The following is a 27529-nucleotide window of genomic DNA, read 5'->3' on the forward strand; positions in this document are numbered from 1 at the left end:
TATATATCGGTGAAAAAAGAGTATCAGAAAACAAAAAATTGAAACATTGATCCAAATAAATGCCGATATTTTTAATTTAACAACAACATAAAGTACTGGAAAAGTGCCAAAAAATTAATTTTAAAAGTATGTTATATATTACATTTTTATGACAAAATCATAATTATGATAATCAATATCATAACAAAAGATATATCTCTACCTAAGACTGTAGAAAAAGTACAAGTAGCAGTCAACTAAACGATATATGATAAAAACTTAATTGTATCACTTGACGAAATATACATTTCGGTGGTAGGTTAAATTGGAAACATCATGTTAGAAAAAAAACAGAGCAGATTAAAGTCAAAGCCAAGCAACTGTATTGGTTAGTCGGAAGATACTCTCCATTTGGGCTTACGGGGTAAATTTGGGGTTGCACTAAAACATCAAACGAACTAGTGATCCAACGTAGATAAAACAAAGGTCTATGATTAATTACCAATGCTTCTTGCTAGGTAACCAACAACACGATGACTGGATCAAAATCAAATGGATATACGAAGTAATACCAGATTTCTCATTAAAACATGAAATAAGGTTGCTTTGCTTTGCTCAAAAAAAGATAAGTAAGTTTGGGTTTCATAAAAAATGTATTTGGTCTTGGTCGAATATTGTCTTTAAGATGTTAAATCGTTTGGGTCTTATTCACATAAACTTTTTTAAGATTTTTAAAAAACCCCATAAGAAAAAGTCTAGTGTTGTTAAAGCCGGAGATCTGGCTAAATCGCCACTTCGCGAAATTAGTCTTCGTGAAAAAACGTCATTCAATAATTGAAATGTTGAACGAGCTGTGTGTGCTGTGACCCCATCTTACTGAAACCGCATGTCCTCTAGTCCTTGCTCGTCTATTTCAGGCACACGAAAATTTCGAATCATATCTTGGTTCCGTTCATCAATAACAGTAACCGCAACACCTTGGTCATTTTCAAAAAAATAGGGACGGATGATGTTTCCAGCATGAATACCACACCATACAGTTGTTTTTAGTGGATGCACGATGTTTCATGAATTAATTGAGGATTCTGTGTTCCTCAAAACCGACTGTTCTGCTTATTAACGTGGCCACTTAGAAGAAAATGAGCTACATCGCTCATTATCAATTTAAACGAAAAATCTTCAATTTCACCAGACAGTCTTAGGATTGCATTACTGTACTTAACTGTGTGTTAACTGTTTTTTTTTGAAAAAATATCGATATTTTTTCGGAGTCTTTATCGTTGAGTATTCGAAGAACTGAAAATCCTTTGTTTGTGTTTCCAGAAAAGTTACTCCGATGATTCCAAAACCGTTACGTTTACGCTGAACAAAAACTCGAATAAAGACAAGGAGGACGATCGGGTTTCCGGGGATCTTGAAAATTCGAAACAACTTTCTTTGTTATCCACAATGACGTCGGACTTTTATCTTCAGCACAGTAGCTATAAGGAAAGCAGTAAGTTTTCGTGGTCGAAAATATTAGATACTTGAATGCATTTTGTTCAGTGGTATTTGTTGGTGAGTATGCGAAGTATAAATGTAAACAACCTAACTTAACTGTTAAATTCGACGGTTCTAACAATTCTCAACATAAATGCCACTTTGGGATTTGAAACGAGAGATAAACTTTATTCACATTGTCATACAGTTGCGGTTGGTCCACAAGCGCTGCAGTGCTGGGGAACTCCACAAAAAAACTAAAGAAGCTCCCAAAAAATAATAATGTGATCTCACTAAAATACCAAAATACTTACCAAAAAGCAAATCCCAATTAGAATTAACGAATTCTTGTTGAAATAAATGATAAAAAAAAACTACAATGAAAGTACTAGCCACGAAAATAACGTGGACCAGTGGAAGGGCAGGCTTCCGTGGGTAGGTTACCCAATGTCCCAGAAAGCGACCCTGTAAAAAATGCTAGTCCGTCCAGTTTGCTTCTACGGGGCACAGGTGTGGTACAGGTACGTCTCCGCGACAACTTGTATTACACCAAGTGTTCCAATCCAAAAAGTCAGCGCGTTACTCAATGCCCTATGGTTTATGAGGAATGTGAATACACACTTATTGGTTCTCTTAGTTATATATCTATATTTAAGTTATCATAAAGACAAATTGTAGGTTAGTCCGAAACGACTAGTAATAATAATAATAATAATTATTATTATTATTATTAGAATTTCTATTTAAGCCTCTTCCAAAATCGACTTTAACCTTGTCTTATTCACATTAAGAAGTTATTTAGAGCATCAGGTCCTGCTAACCCAAAGGCCTTACAGTGATATTGCTTCAAGTAGTTTTCATCTGAAAATGAAGAGGCATATCTAAGCAATGGTTTCAACGCTTGAAAAAGCGCATAATACACTAAATTCCAATTACCAAATATTTTTATCATTATTAGGCCAGAAATATCAATAGCAACCCTGGTATATATTCTATAATATATCAAAAGTTTAATACTATATGAGATTTACATCAGCATTATATGATGTTCCATATGGGTTTGATTGAAGGCTCGTCTAACATAACCGAGTTTGAAGGACTGTAAAAAGCAAATTTATGAATGTTCATTTCAAACACTAATCAATGTGTTGTTTTGAGATTTTTAGCTGACAATTTGAACCAAGTGATTTTCACAAGATTCTCTTTTTAAGCTATTTATATTATTTTCGCCATTGGGGGATATTTACAGAGACTCGACCACATGATGGCCAGCAGGAGCAATGTGCAAACTCTGCGATGGATTCATTAAAACTTCCTAGCCAGTCTCTCAAGTTTTGTTAAGACATTGAATATGTGAGTGGTATAACATTGTTGAGTTGAAATACAACATATTGTGACAGAAGACAATCTATTGATTGTTATCTTTCCTGTTTCATTAGTTGTTGCTAGTAGAGTCGAATGAATGGTTAGACCATGTTTGAACAGTTTTTAATGAACAACTCATTACTTTTCCATCCTTTCATTTCATCAGCTATTCACAAATAGTTGAGTGTATAAACGTATTCCTAGCTTCTGCAAACACAAGACTACTTCATTTTTTTTAGTGGCAGATGATGCGACGGTCCGAAGAATCTATGATGTTGTATTGAAGGACAGAGAGGAATTGCTCAATATCCATTGGTCAACTCCTGGATTATTTAGAGAATTGGTAAGTATAAGTATATATATATATATATATATATATATATATATATATATATATATATATATATATATATATATATATATATATATATATATTTACAAAGTGGCAAAAGTGTTCCGCTACAATTTTAATTGCCTATAAGTTTAATCAAAGAAAAGATAAGTAAGTTTGGTTTTCATAAAAGTTTATTTGGTTTTTACATTTTTTTCGTTATGATTAAAAAATTATATCCGCTAAATGATGACCGAGATTCGTTATGCAACTTTCGGCTCTTTTTAAGGCAATTTTCATGACATCCTTCAACATCTGAGGCTGAATTACTTCGATTTCGTGACGAATATTGACTTTTACTGAAAACCGACTGTTGTGTTTATTGACATGTCCACTGAGAAGAAAATGGGTTTCATCGCTCATTATCATTTTAGACGAAAAATCTTCAATTTCACCAGATAGCTTTAGGATTGCATTACTGTACTCCACTCGTTGATCATGATCTCTCGGTAGCAATTTTTGGACTAATTGAATTTTGTACTGGAATATTTTCAAATGAATTTTCAAAATTCGCCTTAAACTGCGTGCAGAAATGTGTAACTGGGAACCACATCTCCGAATTGATTTTTCTTTAGACACTATTGCACTAACACTATCGCACACCAGAGACACGTTTTCAGTGTTACGAGACGTCCGTTGGCTTCTAGTACGAAGCCTGTCTGCTGTCGTACCGTACTGTCAAAAATTCTCATGTACACGATAAATGGTGGTTTTGTGAGGTACTGGACGATTAGGATATTTTAGACGCAATTTCCGCTGAGTGGCAATAATTAACTTCACCTATTGTCACTATTTCTGCTCGTTCTTCTGATGTATATTTATCCATAATAAAATTTGGACGTTTACACAACACAATGGTTAACGCGAAACTGAGCTAAACGTCACATAACCAAGATGGCGCGCAATCAAAATGGTAGCGGGATTTTTGCTCCACCTTATACGACATTATATAATCTACTAGCGACCCGCCCCGGCTTCGCACGGGTGCAATGCTGATACTAAATTAAATACACTACAGAAAAAATATGAACGTTGTATATAAAAACATAGCGGCCCGCTCCGACTTTGCACGGGCATAAAATATATATGCCTATGTCACTCAATGAAAACATGATTAAAATCGATCCAGTATTTTTGGTTCATTCATTACTGCCCTTGGCCTGCACGCATTAAATTTGGAGTAAAACAATTCCTCTTCCCCTATACTTACTATGAAGATTTCCTGCTATCTTTGGAATATCTAAATTCATACAATTTTTATTACATTACACATTTTTAAACGCAAATTTTAAATTTGTAATATCTCCGAAAATATTTGTTTAATTTACATGCTGTAAGGAACCATATTGATCTATATTAATTGCACACTGTATTTAAGGTACTTAATTCGATAAGGATTAATGCCGTATTGCTTAAAATAGCTTCGTAAATAAGCCATTTTCTCACGTAAAAAGTAAACAATAAAAATGGTTAATGTGGGTTATCCCTAAAAGATAAACATATACCATCGCGGACTTTTTTGTAGACCTTTTTATGGTGTACAATACTGTAGTACATTAATTTGATCTAACTCGTAGGGTTAGGCAGCGTTTTTGCTAATTGCTAAATAAGCCTAAAAAAATAGGTTAATTTACGACATCACGTTAGAAACCTCTAAAATTAGCAATGTTGCCTTAGTATATTATGCATGTATTATACATATAAACCTTCCTCTTGAATCACTCTATCTATTGAAAAAAACCGCATCAAAATCCGTTGCGTAGTTTTAAAGATTTAAGCGCACATAGGGATATAGGGACAGAAAAGGCGACTTTGTTTTATACTATGTAGTGATTATCACGCAGTTTACTGTCTACTTAGACCAGGGATTCTCAACCTTTTCTTGATCAGGAATCACTTTTATATTATTCTTGTTGATTTTGTATTAATGTGATTTCTGGGCTTGCATCTTCTGCACGAATTCGGCCATCCTAGGACTAATATTACTCAAAGTTACAGGCAAATCATCACTTACTTTCAAACAATTCCTCATCTTATTTATATTTACCAATAAAATAGAAAATCTTTGTTCACATAAATAAGTTGTTGAGAAACCCATAATTTAGAGCAAGGTGATTTCTCTAAGCTTGTATAAGAAATTGCTTTTTTTACACCAAAAGGACTCAAATGAATTTAAGTCAAAAGCATCCCTGAAGTTCCTGCAATTTTGGAATTCAATTAGTTCTTCCTTCAGTAACTTCACCAGCATCCGTGCTAAAAGGGTTACGAATTAGTTCTTGATCAACTTTAGCTTCTTCGATATATTCCGGGAAAGTAACGATTTGTTTTCTCGTGTATTTGCTTTACTAGCGTTATATTTTTCGTCATCCACAAGTGTTTTTCGTATCGCAAACGCAGAATTATTATTTTCTTGTATTTTACGTAACCGCAACTGAAGTTGGCAAATAAAAGCGCGAAGTTTATCTTCAAAAATGAATAATATTTGCGATATTTACTAATTGTTTACTTCCGGAACGTTGCAGTTCCATATTCAATTTATTTAAGTGCGTGAAAATATCCACAAGATAAGCCAAATTCATCTGACAGCCGATTTAGTAAACTGTTTCAAAAAATCGTTCATTTTTTTGTCAACAAGAAAAATCTCAACCTCAAGCTCTCAGTTCGTATAATTATGTCGTCGTCGTCTAAGAAGCGAACAAATTAAACATAAGTTCTTGACAACATTTTGATTCTTGAAACAAGTTGCTCCTCTATATCATTTGATATAAGTTCAATTCGAGCTTTGACCGTGTTATTGGACAGACGTATATCTTGCCTTTCTTCATGACCTCTAATCCTAAAACTTCTTCAACGGTTTTGATCAAACACGGTTTCACGAGTGTTTTTCCAACTGTATAGGGTTTGTTAGATTGTAGTATTTACCTAGAAATTTCAAACGCTCTTCTCGCTAAAATCATTCGCGGGCCATATTTTGCCATTTGTGGACATCAGGATCACTGGTTGGGAAAAATTGATATAGGGGAATTTGAGGTACGCTCTTATTAAAAAAAAAAATAAGAAAGAGTTTGGATAGAGAGGATGATGATGACACAGTCGCTTATTGTTTTTGTCATTGCGCAGATCAGAAAAAGGAAAAAAATTGATAATTTTGCGCATTATTTGAATAACTTCGATTATACAATTTGTGATGAAATGGTGGATGACTCCTATAGAAGTTCAGACTGAATGAATTATCACGTTACTTGCTATGTAAGTAAACGTTGATTTGAGACAAAAAGGCACAGTTAAAATGAAATTTTTTGCTGATCCTGTAAACTAGCAATACTACTACTCCAAATGCTTCTTGGAAGAATTATGAACATAAGAATGTCAAATAATATGTTAGATCATTATTCATAAAATATATAAGGGCAAACACTGAAAAACGAGCATATAAATAATAGAAACTTAATTTTAGTTCGTATTCTACATTGTACTATCGAACTTTTTCTGGGCCTTTTTTTTTAGAGAGGCTATTAGTTCTTTCTTAGAAAGTTGTTTTAAAATGACGAAATTCTCAACGATTATATAAGTTTATACATACACTTTTTATATACCATTTATTCGCTTTAGAAGTGATTGTGTTTCAAGCATGCCGCAAGTATTTATAAACAAGAACGAGAAATATGTAGTCGACTTTGAGGTTGTTGAACCTCACGAAAATTAAACCTCCATCATCGCTATGACATATTAAAACTATTTATGCAAAAAACCGAGCGTCGGCTTACGGCCCAGCAGTGAATTGTTTTTTTTTTCGGCTAGATCTTTTCAGATTACGAGGAAGAGGCCATGAAAAAACTCGACATGATCGTGCAGGAGTTCACAGAGTGCAATATATATAAACCGATTCTAGATTTCAGGAAAGATAAGAGTATGAAAGCGGTTATTGCGGCCAAAGTTCAGGACTGTTTTAAGGATTTAATGAGGTTAGTTGGTGGGAAATAAAGGGAAATCGCTGACGTTATGATAATTTGCAGGGAGACTGATATATCTGCTAAACAAGCAGCCCAATTTTGTATATCGAATGATAGGCATCTGTGTTTAAAGAATGTCTGTACAAATCCAGCATGTCCAAGTTTCTAGATCAGAAACTTTAAAGTAACTAGGATGTTACTTTTGTAGTGTATCTGAAAGTCCAACTAGGTGCCACTATTCATAGATCAACCAAGAAATATTATTTACAAAATAATTTGGCTCTCCATGAAACTATGTTGTAACAATACACATATATTTTTATTATAATAAATAAATAATATCAAAAAGACTATAAAATGAATACGTTTTGATGATGAGAAATATTATAAAAAGTTGGACAAGTTACTGTTAAATAAAGAAACTTTTACAGAATTTAAAAATCCTATAACCAGTCTTATAAAAACATTTTTAAATAATTTCTACTTGACCAAATTATAGTAAATCCCACCAAAATAAAGTTTTAGCTAAATAAAAGTGTCTACAAACTTTGTTAATCAAGATCTAAGTCAATATGTTTATACACCTATATAAGTATAAAACATGTCTGTACAAATCTAAATGTCCAAGTTATTAAACTATAGATTCTAAAGTTACCAACCAGCCATATGGGAGTTAATCAATATTCTATTCCTTTTAAATTATACAAAAAAAAATATTTGCAAAATAAAAGCTTTGCAGAATTCAAAAAGGATAAAACTGAAACACACTGAATAATATTAAACAAATTATAGTTTCTCCAACCAAAATTAAGTTTTAAAAGATCAGTGGTGTTGGTTCAATTTTCTATAATGATTGATAGAAAACCATAAAATAATGAAGTAAAGCAAAAAAAAGAAAAATTTTTGGAGAGCAAAAGAACATTCTATTCTTTTATATAACTCATGAAATATCCATTTCAAAATTAAATGGCTTTCTAACTGTAATACTGCACAATAAACTTTTTAGTGCAAATAAATATCGATAAATGGATATTATATAAAATTGTTCCAATAACATTAAAAAAATGATACTTTTTTTTGTAGAATCCACTATAGTTGGTTTCCTATATATTTTATTCTTTTTACCAACGAGGGTTCATTTGGATTGGACCTACTGTTTAATATGTACTCCAAACCATGGTCCTCCGCATTAAGCCTACCGATTAGTCAGTGACTACCCAGCCTGGTTACTGGCGCAACTGGGGTGGTTATTCTTTGTCGGATTTTTCACTGTTGCCTATAAAATCATTTACAATTACAATCACAAACATAAAGTACACCCATGCCTCAGCAGGATCCAAATCAGCGATTATCGCAACAGTAGGAGGACCGTCTTGTCGCCTTAATCACTACGCGACCACACTTGCTTTTATCTATTGAAAAAAACTGGATAAGTGAAAAAATAATAAACTATGATAAAACCCATCAAATGTAAGTTAAACCTTATTGATTAAGATCTAAGTTAATATTTCTAGGTTAACTTAGAAATGATCTCTGAGATTTATTTCCAACAACATTTCTTTCGATTAATGTTAATATTTATTGATAAAAATTGAGGGATTATAGATGAACATTATCCTATAATAATACAACTATATTTAGTTTTAGTTTATTTATTATAAAGATACAGTTTTTAAAGATAAACTTATACACAAAAATTTCAGTCATACAAAAAATTTTGCTTAAACTATAATCTTATGTTCGTAGAAACATTTAGGTCTTGCGTGAAGGCGATTCTCACTATCGGACCTAAACCTCCTTTTACGTCCTTCCATCGTAGAAACAACGCAAAAAAGCACACATGATGTCACATTTAGCGTACTAATACAAATGTAGGAAAAAGGATAAATACGGGAACATACGAATTTTCCCAAATATCTGAACGAATTACACGTTTCTTTAGGAATCATTGAAAATACGAAAAACCACTGAGGCTAATTTTTTTCCTGTTTCTAAAAAATATCTGGTAATGTCTATATTACCTAAGGAAAGTCAACGGTTTTAATGTAAAACAATAGCGTTTTGAATTTGTATTTCTTGGATCAAGAAACTTTTTTTTTGCAATTTTTTAGGATTAGGGGCAAACAAGAATGTTTGGCGTAACTTAATTTGAGTCTACTTCTATTTTGATCTTGTACACATTTAAGGAGACCGAAACATTTTTGGAATGACACTCCGGATAGTGAGTGTGTCGAGATCTGGGCAGAATCGTGACCAATACACAAACCCCATCCTGTTTACCCCGCGATTATTTTCTTACTTCGTACTAACAGTATTTTACGAAAAATTTAACTAGATATAAATAAATATCTCCCTGTATTAGAGGTATAATTTAGTCTAGCCTGAACCTAATCTAACGACCTATTCTAGAATAATTTAGAGGGTGAAATGGCGTCATGACGTGGCGCTTAATCTCTCCAAACGATGGGAAAGGTCCTGACTGACCGGCGATGAGCACTGGTCTCTCTTTTGCTGGGCGTTTTTGCACTCTCCGATCCATTTGGCTTTACTGCTATCATGGGACTGTAAATAGGAACATTCGGTTAGTATGGGCGGGCAGGGCGACCGGGATTTGTTTTACTTACGAAGGTCAAGTCTCGAGTCCATACACTGCCGCAAGCGCCATCGCACTTGGGGCAGGGTCTTTCCATGGCGTAGCCACCACATTCGGAACAATCGAGGGAGATGTGACTATCGGCCCAAGACACGCCGCAGGTGAAACAACATTTCAGTTGATCTCTCAGCTCTTCGATGGTGAGCACTGCTTCACCATGATGACCGTAGCTCCACGAGGCGATGTCTTCGAGACTGTGGCTCAAAGTGGTCAATGAGCTGAAATTATAAAAGAGAGAATATAAGTTTGGCTGTCGTGTAATAAAGGTGTGTGTGTTTATATATAGTATGTGTAAAATGGATTAGTGCTTTGGTAATGCGTAATAGTTAACAAGAATTCGGATATATATATACTATTTTTTATTATGTTTTTTCAATATTAGCATGACGATACTCTGTTAGTCATAGTCAGTAGGAAAAATAGATCTATGAATCCGTGAATTAATCCTGTTATTTATAATTCAGTATTAATAGGTTTCGAATGCGGCGTTTGATTGTAATATATTTTTGTCAGATAGACGGTCACATGGCACGGCATCGCGAATGGGAAATAATTATCGCGCAGATGGGGGTTTGTTATCACCGTTCGAGTTGTAGTTAGACGTAGCACCATCATGCCTTGGCGGCGTGAGCTAGTAACGACGCGTTAAAGCGCATGGTTCGAAGATAAACGATACGAGACTTTGGAATCGTTACGCATCGAAATTCGAACGGAATCCAGATAATTAGGTATCCGTAGACAAGAGGATTTACGTTATCATTTAAGCTTGAGACGAAGGTGTGTCGGTGACCGAACTGCGTAGAAAGAACAGGCATGCGGGTCACCGATTTTGTTCATATTTTCATTTCTGAATTCTTCACGAACAGCAGGTTCTCGATGTTGTTTTTTTGGGTTCTCGGAAAAGACCATTGAATCACGCTTCAACAAAAACCACCTGGCTTTACCTGACGCCCCTCAGTTTAATTGCTTCACAGGTAGAACTAAGTCACCGCAAGGATACAAAACAATTCGAGTAACAAAAATGGAAAAAAGCGTTTTTATTTTTTATTAGAATCCCAAACCGATAATGTTTAATACTGTTGTAGGTCGTAAACAGTTTTTTAAGTGGCAAGCTCGGGTTATGTAAAACTGAACTGACCTTGACGTAAACTCATGACTTGTTCTTTTAATGCACAAATATTAAAACACTGAGAAATACTGCGGTTTTGACATGGGGAATTTTCAAAGTTCAAGAATATTATGATGTTAGCATTAAATACTTTTTGAGCAAGGAAAGGTCTCTTAACAACCAATACCTGTGCAGTTTTCAATTAACCAAAAACAATGTAACCTGGTTGTAATCCTAATGTTGAAAAAAAATCCAACAAGGATATATTTGATTATACTTCGTGTTATGAGTAATGAGGAATATTTTTAACTAGTCACTGCCGAGAGAAAAAATAGGGAGCTGTTAATTAACATCGATTAACACCGACAATACCATTCTTGTTACTCACGATGCGTCATTATACCAAGTTCATTGGTAAAAAAAATACGAAAACCGTTTCTACCCGTACTTCGGTCAAATTAACGCAAAATCCGATCTGGGTTATTAATAATGCGGGATTATAAAAATACCGAAATTATGCAACCGCCTTGCAATTGCAAAGGCACTCGGAATAGTATCGTTTTCCAAGGTTTCGAACGCCGAGCGTTGTTTCGTAACAAAGTGCGGCCGACTACGACTAAAAATAAATTAGCACGAGGCAAGGCGACCGAATTTAGGCGCGACAATTGTTTTTGCTATTGAATTACGGGGTTCAATAGCTTCCGACCCGTCCGTCTAGTATTTGGCATCACCCCATCTCGAGAATAACTAATCGATTCTAAGTACATGTGATGTAACAAGTATAAAGACGGTAATAGCATGCATGCAGACAAGTTGCCATGCACCGCCACCAATAGAAATACTAATTTGGAAATAATATCAACATCTCACGTTCATTTATAATTATTAGCTGTTGTTTACAATCTTTTTTAAGGTTTAATAAATTAATAAATACTTATATTGCCATTAACGACATTTTATACATAGTAAGTGTATTTAAGAACAAAAAAAAACATTTTGCTATAGATCAGAGAGGTCATTTTACTACCAATAAAAACATGATGGACCTAGAAGTGTTAATTTGTCAGAAAACTGAATAAATTTTAGATACCACAGAGGTATCTTTTGATTGATAGAGACACTGTCTTTTAAAGTCATATAATTAATAAAATTAAAGAGAAAACATGATTTGATTTTGATTTAAATCATGAAGAAACATTTCAAGACATTCAAGAGGGCTTTCTAAGATATTTTACTACAGAAAACTTAGAGATATTCAGTTTTCTGAGGGATATAAGTTATCACTTCAAATACTGTTAGGAAACATAGGATTTAAATGGTATAAAGATAAATCTCGAAGAGACCCAATACAACTGCCAGACATTGCTTTTAAAATAATACAATTTTTAAAAGCATATAAAATTAAAGGAGACTTGTTCCCACTTCAATTTATGTACAGACATGTATATTTCAAAATCGAGCATTAAGCTACCCTTAGCAAGATTTTAATTAAAAAGAGTGTAAAGAAAACAAAAATTGATGGAAAAATTTAAATAATTCATTAAAAGAACTATTACCTGGCGCATTCACCAAAATTAAATAATAAAGAAATTATTACAGGAACTTTTGTTAGTGTTTTATACACAATTCGGTCAATTTTTATAGCCAGTAACACCATAAACGCTGACTGGTAATGACATCGAAAAAAATTCTGAGGAATAAGAATATAATTTGGCGCGTTCCGTGGAAAAATCTCGATTTGCCACTAATTTAAATGTGCACATTTAGTTAAGTTAATAAGAAACCTGTTTTCACCAGAATTCTATCGGGACTTTTTTCGAGTACGAAATACACCGACCAAACCGGTTCGTTTCGATTATTACCGAGAACGGCAGGCGAATTCTTTCCCTGCTTTTTTTTTTGGTGTAGAACAAATAATGTGCAAGTTCGCGTAAAACAAACCGTGTTTTGCCTATTGTTTGGCTTGGTATTGTTTTCACGTGGCGACGGTTAAATCAGGTGGTTCGTATCGTAGTTTTCCGTAACGCCATCGAAAATTGGCCTTTTTTGCGGCGAAAAAAACTTTCCATCGGGACACGCAGGCGCTCTCGCGCGCCCTCTCTCGTTATCGAGGTCAGAAACGGTGTCGGCGTATGATTAATAATCCCTGAATTAAGATTTCGCGTATCGTCGCTAACGAGATCGTTCCCGGCCTGAGTTGAGGCCAAAGTTTCCAACGGACTTTGGTTTCTTTGTAATTGGACCGCTTCACGCCTTTCAATGTCTTCAATCGTGCGCGGTATTGTCGCAAGAAAAAAAAAAGGAATGAAACGGTTCCAAAAATTGTCTCGTTGAGACACAGAGCCGGATTTTTGCGGTTTCGATGGCATTCCGAATTTCAAGGAAAGTTAATGTTTGGTTGCTAATACGTGAAAGAACAATATCGAATGAGATAATGATCTCGCTCAGATGAACTGATGTCTCAGTGTCTCAAGTCGAACATACTACCAAATTCAGTTTATAAAAACATAAAAACCCTTTTAAACCCGGAGCATCTTTCTCATTTAACCGAGGATAGAATGAAGTTGAAGATGAAGATTGATAGATGAAGTAGGTCTACAAATTTCGACTTTTATTGGTGTGGCTAATATTTGATACCAATACTAATAGTTTAAGTTATTGAATAAATATGCACTAGATGTGGTATAACGTTAAAATAAATCATATTTTACAACCTTATTTTTGTTTCATTATTTTATTTACATTAGTATTTTGTAGTCAGAGTCAAAATAAATGAAAAATTAAATTTGGTAAAGCAACTTTTATTGGAACGACTATACCATGTTTATATATATAAAACAAATCGGCCACCGTCTGTTTGTCTCAGTAAAACTGGATCGAAATGGATCGATATGAAATTTCTACCCAACATCGAAGTTCCAACAGACACGGAAGATTTAAAGCGTTTTACGTTGCCTTAATTAGTTATAGTTATGTTGCAATGGTAACCGTTATCATGTCAATCATCGTTATGGGAGTAATCATGATTATGAATACAATATAATCTGAGTAAGATTTCGAATTCAGCTTGCTGGAATTTGTGCTCAAAAAACTTGAAAAATAGCGAAAAACACAATATGGTTAAGTTATTTCCTATGGCGAAATTATAACACCCACGAGAGACAGTATAATTTGTAGCATTAGATATTAAGGATTGTCATTCATTTGTTTTCAAATATATTAAATATTCAAATATCAAATTATAAATTTATATTATGTTTTTGAAAAAATAAAGGTTAGTTAATTCCATGTAGAAGGCTGAATTCAAATAATTTGTTTTTATTTTGAAAAATATTCTCTCGTTAACTTCAAGTTCGCCAGAATACTTTTATTTTCTTCTCTAATAATAATGAACAAATTGCGCCACTATGGTTTAGTTAGTTATTATATAGAAACCTTTTTAACTACCAGGCGCCTTCATCAAAATTTAGAATAATTGCAGTAACTTTATAACATTTTACATTAGAAAAAATTATATACAAAACATTATTCCAAAAATAAATCCGAAGATATCAAGGTGTTTCTAGCATGTGAACATCAAAGAACCTTTTTAACAATACACCTACACCAGGTGTGCCCTCATCTTGTTCAGGGGTTGTTTCACGAATCCAGGAATTACCGACCCGAGACCCGACGGAGGCTCGGAACGGTGGGAACGACCCCGATAATAAATTATGTTTTAACGGGAAAGTTTTTATGCGAAAATTAACGGTAAATCAATCGAGTTCACGAAACAAACCCAACGAATCCATACGGAGGTCGTTAGCTGCGAGATGTGTAATAATATTTATCGAAAGTTTGTTTTGTCATTCTCAACGTTCGACCAAAACAATTGTGCTATTATTTTGTATTGTTTGTTGTGATATGGACGACGTGTCTCAATTCGCAACTCACCTGTGACTTGAATGGATGTCGGTGGGATGACGGACGCTGGCAAGTGACATCTTTGACGAAACTGCAACAAGAAAAAAGAGCACACGTTAGTCGGATTTTCTTTTTTTTTACTCCGTGGCGCGCACTTTCTCGGCTTCAACGCGTCGTGGATTGTGGTTGGTCGCGTCAGCCTTGACTTAACCTGATTCTAAGATACAGGAGGCGTAGCGCGAATACATAAACAAATGCAACCTTGGAGCCGAAATGCAAACTAACAGTACTCGGTGAATCGGAACGGACGAGTCCCGGTTCTTCACCTGGCTCTTCCCTGCTGTACTCTTCCGATAAACCGAGGCGCGCCTGACAGTACCAGCGATAACAGAAAACACGCAGTTCGAAAAGAAACGTTAATTAACTTGTCTTGTTCTCCATGAAAACAAAACAAAAACAGATAAATAATAATAAAAAGCCCTTTGGTTACCCGGCGCCTTCGTCCGAGTATAAAAAACAAGGGTTTAAATGCACTTAAGTATTATTGACGATATTTTTTTGGATACTAGGAAATTTTAAAAGGAATTATTTAGATATTAAAATATAATCAATATATGTATGGTAATGTAGAGTATATTTAACAAACACTTTCTTTTATCTAGCACCTTAGCCAAAATGTCAAATATAGGTTAAACATATTGCATCTTAATAAAGAGCTCAAAAAATCATAAACAAACGTCATTCTGGTTTAAATTGACTTGACATGCCCAGGAGACGACTAAGTATTTCAAATAATGAAAGATGCAATTTAAATAAAGCGAACTATGGTCCCTATTAACGTCGACAAATACATTTAATTTGTTTTTTTATATACATCAATTCGGTCTCGATTTAACCGCAATTGCAAAATAATATCGCCCTGACGTCAATCGCACTCGTCCCCATGGAATCCCATTATTTTGCTACGATAATGAATTATTTATTTGGCGAATGATACGAAATTTATGCACAAGGTCCGAATCTCGACTAACGACGACCCCGGGGATCAATTCCCCTCGCTTGGCGCTTCAGTTTTACGATCGTGGGAAGGAAGAGAGGCGAATGCAACCCGTCAAGGTTTAATGACACCAGGAAACCGAATTTTCGACGAGCTTTACCGCACAACTAACCACCAAGAGCAAAGAAACAACATATGCTTTACTTACTGTTTTGATTTAGCTCGATGAAAGCACAAAAACAAAAGTGAACGTTAGTGTAATCCACTGGATAGTCCAAAGGTTGATAACGGATCGATTCCGATCACACAAGAACAAGTTATGGGTTCGGTGTAAACGCGGGAGAAAGCGACGATAGCTCGACGGAACGTTACTCAACACTGTACACGACAGAAACCGACTGACATATGAGAGCGGCCCGCCGTCGCTGGAATATATACGCGAGCGGGGCAGACGGCGGTAGGGGGACGGGTAGGAGGGCGGGTTCGTCGCCGCCAACTACGTCAACTAATCCTCCGGAGCTCGGCGTGTTTATGTTTCTGATTTATTTTGGCGTGATGTTCAAGAACGTCGTTGAATGCATCTCGCGTTTTCTATTTCTGCTACTTCATAACAAAAAAAAAGAGAGGAAGATGAAGAGGACGATAAATGTTCAGGGTATTTATCGTTTCTACTATTATTTTTGTCGTTTTTCGACGGTGAAATAAAAGATGTCCGAACGAAGTCAGCTTTTGAAAGATATAGGGGCTGTGAATTAATTTTAGATATTTTTTTTTATAAATAAGTTAATGGTCCGTTGTGAAACATTGTGGGATGTGAGAAAAATTAATCAATGTTTTAAAAATAGTAACATATTTTTGCTAGGCGCTAGAGTAAAATTTTTCTACGACTATTCAATTATTACTGTATCAGTATAGAATTTTTTATTGGTCAAAAATGGATACAAATACTTATTAATCTCAATTACAGTTGATTATCGACAATTTTAACTTGATACTAAAAATGTATATTATGTTATTTTGAATATAGTAAACCAGTTTTTTACATTATATTAAACAATTACCAAGCTCAGTATATTAAATACATTTTTTTCGATATTAGTGACCGGTTTCTTTAATATGATGTTTATTTCTATATCTTCTAGAGAAACAAATATTCCCAAAAAATATTAGGGATTTTACCGGGAAGTAAAATAAATGTACAAAGATAGTAAATCAACAAAAACTGATAAATATAATCAAGAATTGACGTATAAAAATTCAAAGTCATCAACAGTCACATTAAGAACGAAATAGATAAACTAACTCTATTTTTAAAAATTACCTCTCATTTTTAATATAACCTAACTATTTTATAATTACTATATTTTTATGTGTTGAGCTATTTCTGTTACGTATTAACTGATGCATTTTAAAATTGAATATAGTGTATTTTCACACCATCTATATTTTTTTTTATAACATCTTTATTAGATATGCTTAGTACAATTTTAATTATAAATTAATTTATTACTACATTTCATTTGTACTTGGATTAATTCACAAGCAAGACGAGCGCGAGATAAATACATCAATATGTGTTCAATATCATCTATCATTAAATTTCAAAAATTTCATTTATATCATGAGAGTTTATTTTTTATGTTTTTCGATAAAAAATACGTACAGTCGTTAAATGTACTTTAATTTGTTTGTATTGACGATTTTTAAATTGCAAATAAAAATATAAGTATGCTACATTGTCTGTTCATTGTTACGTTTGCAATTTGTTGTTGCGACTGATATCAAGTGTTATTACTGACGGCTTGGCTTCGAATCCTGCTGGGACACGGTCGTAAATTTATGCTTGTGATTGTCCAAAATTTGTGATTGTTCTAGGCAAGAGTGTAAAATCCAACAAGGAAAATTATCCCAGTCACGCCAGCAACCAGACTGGCTAAGACCCGATGTCTTCTGGGATGACTTCTAAAGTTGGTCACTCGCCAGTTGGTAGGCTTAATGTTGAGGAGCGTGGTTCGGAGTCCACGTTAAACTTTAGGCCCAGCCTAGATAAACCCATAGTTGGTAAAAAGGAGACTTTAAAATATATAAAAAAATTATTATTGCTAAAATTCATAGCTAAATAATTAATACTAAAAAATGTAGCTTAGATAATACCTATATATATATTTAAAATGTATTTGAGTTTGGAAACATATTATTTAAGAAAGTACTGTTTTTATTTATTTATAAAAACGTTCGTTGGTATAATTGAACTATGATTTTGCGAATGACGGTGATGTTTTACAATAGGATATTGGAAAGGATATATTAAAGTGATAAATTACTGCCAATCTTGATTATATTTCAGATAAAATTAGAGAGTTAGATAAGTTGGCGGACTACCTAGTAAAAAATAAATAAAATTGTTTTATGCCGTAGTATTTTATATAAGGTATAAATGATTGTAAATATAAAAAAGTAAAAAATAACTAAAACTTTTAAATGTTTATTTATTATTGAAACCCATCCAATCAAACAGCCATACAAAATTTATGACGTTATTACGTCGCAATGTTACTGTATCAAATTTAACTTTTTTTATCTTTGCCGGTTTTGCCAGCAGATTACCCCTCACCCAAAAAAAAAACTTAAAATTTTTACAATTTGCAATATATTGACGTCATTTATGAGATGCTTTGCTTGTTTTATTGGAGGCGCTATATTATTAGGTGCTTGTATATACATATTTGATTGGCGATATCTATTGATGAAATGCGAAATTGTTTTGACATTTCTCTGCATAAAATAATAGTTTTCACTAGTTAGTATATCACTAGTTTTATAATAACCTATAGATTTTGTTACAGATGCTTTATTTGACGAGGCCTTATCGTGATCATGATTAAAAATACAATAATTGGGCTATTGTTTCACCAGTGTTGTGATGATAGTTCAGAAAATATTTTCCTTGATAACAACATTGAAATCTAAGAGTGAGGTTATATAAATCGATCTTATGTGAATGGTCATGATTTTTAAAGAATAAAAAAACATAACCTAACTATTTAGTATTTACTATATTTTTAGATGTTATCATGTAATAACAGATCTGTTATTTTTAGATTGAAATTAAATTTCCATATGAATGCTCGGAAGTTAAAAAATATGATAATAGACTACATCTACACCAGATACATATATGTATACCATCTATCCTAAGTTCAAAGAATTTAATTTATATTATGAGAGTCGATTTTCAATGTCTTAAAAGCACATAGTTATTAAATGTACTTTAATTTGTTTAAGATTACGACGATTTTAAAAGTGCACATAAAAATATAAGTAACTTACATTGTCCCTTGATTATTATGGTTTTGCAAGTATTCTAATGATAATTTTGAGGATATTTTCTTTGATAGACAGCATTGAAAAATAAGAGTTAGGTTATGTAAATCGGTCCAAATGTCATTGATCATGGTTTTTAAAGAATAAAGAAGATGATGATTAAGATTTTTTTTTGTACCAATTTGTAATATTTTTTTTATAAGCGATATTATCACGGTGTTATAAGATAATATCAATTCCCATCATATCTGTGATAAATATCAATCAGAATTCAGGAATTAATTAGGTGGTTTAACGCCGAACAAAAAAAAAGAAGAGCTAGGTTATGTATTATGTTTTTAATGTCAATAATGACGCTTTTGAACATAGAAAAAAGTAAGTAAACAATAACTTTTCGACATGTCTGTTCATTGTTACGCTTATCCGTTTTTTGTTGAATTTTGTATAAAGTATTATTAAACTAATTCGTGGAAAAAATTCCTTTAAAATAATTAAATTAGTGTTCATCATGTGTTGCTATCAGTTATATTCAATTTTTTTCGAGAGAAAATGGATTTTTTGTGTGTGATTTATATTTTCAAGCCATTTTAAATATTGACGTACATTTGGGCATTGATATATATATATATATATATATATATATATATATATATATATATATATATATATATATATATATATTAATAACTGAATCATTATTATTAAAACATTCAATATTTTTTATACTTTAACCCTTATGTGGACGCAACAGTATTTTAGTTTATATATTATATTTTTATTCATAGGTTTAACTTGTAAACAATAAAATAGGTATGAGGTCGGTATTGGGTCTAAAAATGTAGATTGTAAGGATAGATAATTGTAGTTTTAAGTTTTTCGATAATAAATGCATTTGATGTACTATAATGTTAAAATAAATTATATTTAATAGAATATTTGTTCATTTATTTTATCTATATTAAATATTGTTATATCATTGTTATGTTTGCAATTTGTTGTTGAGATTGGTATCAAGTGTTATTACTAAAATTCATAGCTAAATAATTAATACTAAAAAATGTAGGTTAGACAATATTTCTAGAATTTTAAATTGTATTTGAATTTGGAAACATAATATAAAAAACTACCTTCTTTATTTATAAAAATGTTTGTTCGAATAATTGAACTATGGTTTTATGAATGACAATGATGTTTTACAGTAGGATATTGGAAAGAATATATAAGGTGATTAAGTTGACAGTAACTTAAGTTACCGTCAGCCTTGATTATATTTCAGATAAAATTGAGTTAGATAAGTTGGCGTCAGACTACATGGTAAAAAATAAATAAATTGTTTTATACGGCAGTTTCTTTTGTACATATATTTGTAAATATCGAGAATATACGTAATATATAAATAAAACCTTCAAATGTCTATTCATTATTATAGCCCGCCAAATAAAACAGCCAATACACGTCATCAAAATGAATGACATGAGGAGCTCGCAATTTATCGCATCAAATTTAGGTTGTGGTTGCACAACATTTGCTGGTTTATAATCTCTAATTCTACATTTTAAAGAAATTTGTCAACATGACCCACGAATACCTATCCTATAAGTATTTTATAGGCTGATTTGGTTACATGTACCAAAGTCTAATCCTTCATCATTCTTTCTCTTTTTAACTAGGATACGGAAAAATCCTAATTTAAAACGAATTTTATATTTTAACAAACTGCAATTGGCAATATACCAAAGCTATTTAATTCGACAAAAAAAAAGAGCTAGGTTATGTAGTAAGTTCTTCATATTAATAATGATTTTTTTGAATATCAAAATTAATTGAAATTTTAAGTGTTACAAAAATAATTATTTTTAAAATTTTCCCATTGTTACAGTTTTATAACGCCATGTTTTAATGAACATTAAACAAAAGTATGTTCAAAAATTTGTTCGCGATTAAAAGGATCATCATTTTTTTGTCGTGCTATTGTTTGCATGGTATTTAACAAGTTACCAGTTATTTTCCGTTAATTAAATGAACAGATACTTTATAAAACGAATTACGATTCTAACTAAAGTCTAATATCTTTTTTTTGCAACACATTCATACAGCAGACGACGATTAAAAATCGATTAGAATGAAATTAAGGAGATACATAATTATCTAAAATATAGGTTTCAACTTCTGTATTGTCTTTATGTGTTTTCTGTTTTGCAATTGAATGCCAGACCTCCAGTTGGATCACAAATAATACATATTAAATATAATCATATCGTTTTTGACAGTGATTCATATGTTAGTGTCAAATATCAGTTGTCAGAAATCATTGTACATTGTACCGTTGAATAATTATGAGAAATATTGACAAATTAACTGGATTCATTTAACATGTCAATCGAAAAGTCCCCGGCCTACCATAGTAAAACACATTTTTTTGGAAAAATTAGTTTTTTTAATTCAACATCATTCCCTTCAAGGGTGATACACTGATTAGGGCGACCCTCCAACATTTTGATACCATTTTTGTAGTACGATTTGTCCTTTGCTTTAAAATAGTCCACAGTTTCGGCGATTACCTCTTCATTCGACGAAAATTTCTTCCCAGCGAGCATTCTTTTGAGATCTGAGAACAGGAAATAGTCGCTGGGAACAGATCTGGAGAATACGGTGGATGAGGAAGCAATTCGAAGCCATCGATTTTTGCCGACATCGTTTTCACTGACTTGTGATACGGTGCATTTCTTGGTGAAGCAGCACTTTCTTTTTCTTCAAATGCGGCCGTTTTTTGGCGATTTCGTCCTTTAAACGATCCGATAACGCTATGTAATAGTCGCTGTTGATGGTCCTTCCTTTTTCAAGATAGTCAATGAAAATTATTCCATGCGCATCCCAAAATACAGACGCCATAACCTTGCCACCCGACTGTTGCGTTTTTCCACGCTTTGGAGCGGGTTCATCGTGTGCAGTCCACTCGGATGACTGTCGATTGGACTTCGGAGTGAAATGATGGAGCCATGTTTCATCCATTGTCGCATATCGATGCAAAAACTCGGGTTTATTATGCTTGGTCATCTTCAAACACTGCTCGGAATCATCAATTCGTCGTTGTTTTTGGTCAAAAGTGAGCTCGCGCGGCACATACTTTGCACAGAGCTTTCTCATACCCAAATATTTGTGAATGATATGATGTACACGTTCAATTGATATCTTTAGAGTGTCTGCTATTTCATTCAATTTCAATTTATTGTCATTCAAAATCATTTTGTGGATTTTCGTCGGTAACAACCTCTTTTGGGCGTCTACTGCGTTCACCATCTTCAGTGCTCATTTCACCACGTCTAAACTTAGCATACCAATCCTTGATGGTTAATTGGGGCAGTGTCTGGAAACTCGGTATCAAGCCAAGTTCTTGCTTCAACTGTATTTTTCCCTTTAAAAAGTAATATTTTATCAACACGCAAAATTCCTTTTTATAAATTTTTGTTCACAATAACAAAAGTTGCTTCACTCAAAATGCTATAATACACAAACTAATGATCCGACAGCTGTGTATTTACTATTTAATACGTAATTTATACACGCATATTTTGAGGGTTAGGGATAACTAAAAAACATATAGATTTAATTCTAGTAGCGCCATCTATGTGTCACGCCGGGGACTTTTCAGTTGACCTGTTACTTTTATATTGGTTGAATATTTAGATTTCTTTTCTCGGTGATAGGAAATTTTTCATTTGACAAAGATAAGTCATATTATCTTGCAGATTGTCGTTACGAAGGTACCATGGAGCATCAACAATACCTCGCAGAACTTGTTGAATTTTGGTTTAATATTTCTATTACTTTGGCTGGTTCAATCTCAGCGTTCAACACCATAAGTCCAAACTGGTTTGATGACTTGTTGGTAAAGAACTTGTTGAATTTTTGTTTAATATTTCTATTACTTTGGCTGGTTCAATCCCAGCGTTCAACACCATAAGTCCAAATTGGTTTGATGACTTGTTGGCAAAGAAAAAACTTATTATATACTGACAGGGCTGAATATTTCTCCAATAACCAGTACATTTTCTTGTATTTCGGGTTGAGTTTTTCACATTTTTTCTTAACATTTGACTTCTGACTGAGTTTAACATCAATGGTAGCCGTCAATGGCCAAGATATTTGATTGTATTTCCATGCGGGACTAATTTCTGAGTTATTTATACTGGGTTGTGCTTAATTCTTTTATTGGTGACATCAATATGCACTGATTTTATTTGATTAATTTTGATGTGCCATTTCTCTATCCAACATTGTATTTCAGCAATAGTTGTTGAGTTGATTCATTGTTGTTATAACCAATGGCTAGGATGGCAGTATCTGATCTGGAAATGTAGCAATAACATTTTCAATGTGTCCCATGTGAATGTGTCCCTAGTGTACATATTTCCATATGGTGCACCTGCTTATATATTCATCAAGTCAGAATAGGCATCTTCTTGTTTGACTCTGAAGTATCGGTCAGTTATATATGATTCTAACATTTTGGAATATTGGTTAGGGAGAAGCATTTTAATCTAATGTTTTAAACGAAAACAATTGGGACTTAAACTATATCAAATGTATTGGATTATCGGGTACAAATCCAAGTAATCATTAGATAACAAGGTATTACTGTACAAATCCATACTTAAGCCTATTTGGTCATATGGAATTCAACTATGGGGTAGTGCTAGCAAGTTTTTAATAAAATCTATAATAGTATTAAATAATTAATGTAATATTTTACACAGAATATCACTTAATGAAGTGATTTTCTACATGTCAAGAAATATTGGGCAGATTGTTGAACCCCTAAGAGTATTTGGAGAAAATTTGGTTCTTTATTAATGATGTGCAACCACCAGAGGTCCATTTGGTCGGATATATCTTAACATTGATTAGTTTGTCTATCCCTCCTCCTATCTATGATCATAACTGTGGAGTTTAACGAGAGATATTTAGACTATAATAACTTTTAATATTTTAGCAACCAAACAAAATGGATTGCTACTTTATATAAACCCAGTAGTTTATTAATTAAAAGAAATTTCTAGGACATATTTGTCTCGTATTTTAATGAAAATCTACGTTAAAAATAATAATAATATGTTGAGAAAGAAACGATAACTTAAGGTTAGGTTAAACAAATACAAGATACAAGCACGAGTTTTCATTCATTCTTTTAAATCGTCGTTTAGTGAAAATATTACGCATTTTGAAATATTATAAATAAATATAAGATTCCTAGAAAGCACAACAATTCCGAATCGCACTCTCTCAGTTTTTTATCGGAATTTCGAAAATGTGTGTGGTTTGGTGTTGACACGGTGAAAGACGACTTCACGATTGATAAATTTCGATTGCTATTCCAGTTCAGTTAGCAGATGTGTCAAATTAATTCCACCTCGAAGAACGATGTAACTATATCTTGAGGTTATCCACGGATCGACCCATTTTTTTGTATCTTAATAAAAAGTCAAGTGCTGCTTAGACAGGACATGACCCATATGTCGCATTAAGTAGTAATCAGAAAGAGCAAATTCTGGAAAATACGGAGGGTATGTTTCCACCGGTTTTACAACATGTGGTCGTCTGTTGTTATGCTGAAGAATAATATTGTTGTATCTTTGCTCGTATTCTGGCCGTTTCTTGCGCAGTGCTCGGCAAGGTATATTGATACCCATCGATGGTTTCATTGAGTAATAGCTTCGAATCATCGTCTTCGGTTTTTTTTTGGCTGTCCAGAACAGTCTTTGTCTTCGGTCTCAAAGTCCTTTTTTACTTTTTAGTGAGTTCCTTATATATTTTTTGAAGTAGTTTCAATTTTATTGTTAAAAATGTTACATTTTTCTCTTTTTAGTGTTAGATAATTACTCAATAAATTACGCACTTATTTTATTAAGTACTAAAATGGATATCCAAAGTAAAAGTACAGCCGTTATGAGGAAACATTTGAATAAAGAAACAATGGTTGAAAATAAGGAATGTTTCAGGCCCTGAGGTCCACTACACAGTCTAGGTACTTTGACAAATGTTCCAATCAAACTAGAATATAAAAAATGCTGCCTTGTTGAACAGTTGCCTACACCGTTTCTACGACTTCCCATATGATTTGGTTAGTGCTTAAAAAGCAAACCGAATGGCTTTTACACTGAACTACTTCCGATTTTTCGTTACATCATATCATCCAAATATATGATTATTTTAGACAAAAAATATGTGAAAACGGTGTATTTGCCCCTGTAATTTGAGGTTTTGTCTCGATTTTCCACCTTCCCCCCCATCAGATCCTGACTTGGTTCCAATGGGACGACCTCGGAAGTGCACTCTTTCGAATAAAAAAAGAATTTTCAAAATCGGTCCATAATTGACGGAGAAATCGGCAAACATACATTAAAAAAATATACAGTCGAACATAGAACTTCCTCCTTTTTTGAAGTCGGTTAAAAACTGAATCCTATCACTGAGGCTTCAACATGAGCTTGGCTACAAATCTATCCGATGCGATTAATATACAGTAACACCATCTACAGTAAGTCATACGTTTAATGAAGATGCTATGACTGATGGTAAAGCTAGATTTCGGTTTCGTTGATTGAAAATCTCTAACCGAAACCTGGTAGATTAAGCCATATTTTGGATGCCCAATAATTTAGTATGACGACCAAATAAGGTGATATCTTTTTATGGACTCGTCAAAAAATACATATCCATATAATCCAAACATTTCACCGTGCGATTTTGTCTTTGCTTGTATATGTTTCAGCAAGTAGGTGAGTCAGCTCTGAAAAGGCCAAGGCTGATATTGATCTTGTTTAAGTGAGACTGATGCAGGACTATAAACACAACCATAACGAAGCTTTACTACGTAGTTATATTCAGACGACACATATCAGCACCCATACCGAAGTGGTAATGGTTATTTGGTCAGTAATACTAAACTTAATATAGGCCAGATTCTATGGAGAAAATCGAATTATCGTAGAAATCCGAGGAGTCTGTCTGTATTTTCTTCTGTTAAGGCATTTCCAAAATTTTGCAGCCCATACTTAGTTCTAATCTGGGTGAGCACTGGACCGTCGTTCAGTATGTGGTAGACTGAAATAGGGGCACGGTGACAAAACTCAGGGGTGATCGAAGTCATCAAGTGACCGTGCGAGAAATGACAGTGGCCCAATCTCAGTCGATTCAGGGCTACGGCATGGTGACGAAGGAAAGGAACGCGAACAGAGGAGAAAAATTAGCTTTAATCTCAAAGAGCTTATTGTGGTTGGGTTCCTGGGCCCAATGAACCTCGTTATTTATGAAACAAGAAACGAATGGGATAGGGTCAGTATGGACAAAAACATCCGTGATGGGGAAGGAAGAGGAGGCTGCTGATTTAGCCGCAATATCTGCGCGCTCATTTCCAGGCATACCTACGTGATAAGGGAACCACAGACGATAATGACAAACAGTAAGTGTCATCATGTCCCAGTAGGATTCGAACCCGCGACTATCACAACTGTAGGAGGACCTCTTAAATGTTTAAAAGTTTAAAAATTAGGCAGAATATATAAAATTAAAATAATGAACAGTAAATTTAGTTAAATTTGAATTTGAGTACCAAGTGAGATTTACGTTAATTAGTAAATTTGATAACATATATTATACTCTTCAAGTATAAGAATAATTTACAAGATCTATAACTTTGGTTTGTTATTGTAACTTTTATATATTGATAAATAATTAAATACTGAGGTATATTCCCTTTTTTATTTTCAAAATTATTTAAAAATTGACATTTTTATATATAGGTGATGAAAAATGTACCAAATAAAGTCTCAGGTCTCAATAGAAATATTATATGTTATATGACATATTCTATTTATGTCGTGCTCTTCAAGTGTACGTATAATTTGCAACAACTGGCAACGTTGAAAATTCAAATCCTTGTGTGCATACGGGCATTTTTCAGAACTAGACTCTTGTGAAGCTAAAGGCTAAAAGCTAAGACTTTCCTCGCAAAAATTGCGCATTTAACGCGAATCCAAAATCATTACTAATTCCGTGTCGATCATGTACTAATCGGTACACGTTCCAATCGCGTTGGAAACAAAAAAAAAGATAATACACGCCTTCCAAATGCAACGACGCGTCTACGTCGTCCGCAAGATAACGGCCGTCGTAACGAAGGGGAAGACTGAATAGCAAAACAACCGAATGATTAGATTAGAAAATTGCTAGCATGCCTCTCATTCATGATCGACATGATGATAGCGTGGCTTTCTATATTCGGTACCACTGCCGTTCGTAGTTCCAACGTAAAATAGGGGGAACATCAACTAGATTAGTTTGTTTATCAACAATTAAGGAGGAAAAAATTTGCCGA

At 33.4% G+C, this 27529-nt stretch overlaps 3 protein-coding genes across 4 annotated transcripts in view; 2 read left to right on the plus strand and 1 right to left on the minus strand.

Moving 5' to 3' along the window:
• The window catches only part of LOC143203484 (uncharacterized), a 27033-nt gene extending 19565 nt beyond the window's left edge, over positions 1–7468 (plus strand). The window contains exons 12-15 of the mRNA XM_076415659.1: positions 1303–1474; positions 3063–3166; positions 7016–7179; positions 7231–7468. Of these exons, the coding sequence (XP_076271774.1) occupies positions 1303–1474; positions 3063–3166; positions 7016–7179; positions 7231–7336 (546 nt within the window). The 3' untranslated portion in view covers positions 7337–7468. The remainder of the gene's footprint in view (positions 1–1302; positions 1475–3062; positions 3167–7015; positions 7180–7230) is intronic.
• A 1335-nt stretch (positions 7469–8803) lies between these two features.
• The window catches only part of Pino (protein pinocchio), a 269586-nt gene continuing 250860 nt past the window's right edge, over positions 8804–27529 (minus strand). The window contains exons 4-6 of the mRNA XM_076415910.1: positions 14862–14922; positions 9792–10038; positions 8804–9729 (exon numbers count right to left, since the gene is read on the minus strand). Of these exons, the coding sequence (XP_076272025.1) occupies positions 9601–9729; positions 9792–10038; positions 14862–14922 (437 nt within the window). The 3' untranslated portion in view covers positions 8804–9600. The remainder of the gene's footprint in view (positions 9730–9791; positions 10039–14861; positions 14923–27529) is intronic.
• On the plus strand, positions 16216–18825 carry LOC143203700 (uncharacterized). 2 transcript variants are annotated; one of them, XM_076415963.1, is made up of 2 exons: positions 16216–16483; positions 18675–18825. In XM_076415963.1, exons 1-2 carry the CDS (start codon positions 16234–16236, stop codon positions 18701–18703), a joined length of 279 nt encoding a protein of 92 aa, XP_076272078.1. In that variant the 5' UTR covers positions 16216–16233; the 3' UTR covers positions 18704–18825. The 2 variants fall into 2 exon arrangements, with proteins under 2 accessions (XP_076272078.1, XP_076272069.1); XM_076415954.1 differs by lacking the exon at positions 18675–18825 and adding an exon at positions 17704–17904.

The sequence above is a fragment of the Rhynchophorus ferrugineus genome, unplaced genomic scaffold (assembly GCF_030347505.1).
Source record: "Rhynchophorus ferrugineus isolate W39M unplaced genomic scaffold, kcgeb_rfMv2 rfM1, whole genome shotgun sequence".
NCBI lineage: Eukaryota > Metazoa > Arthropoda > Insecta > Coleoptera > Curculionidae > Rhynchophorus > Rhynchophorus ferrugineus.

Bases quoted from the DNA above. Each gene is read 5' to 3' on its own strand.
- LOC143203700 (XM_076415954.1), top strand. From the start codon at position 16,234: ATGAGAGCGGCCCGCCGTCGCTGGAATATATACGCGAGCGGGGCAGAC. The intron at 16,484-17,703 runs GTATTTATCGTT...TGATTGTTCTAG, and splicing joins GAGGACGATAAATGTTCAGG to GCAAGAGTGTAAAATCCAAC.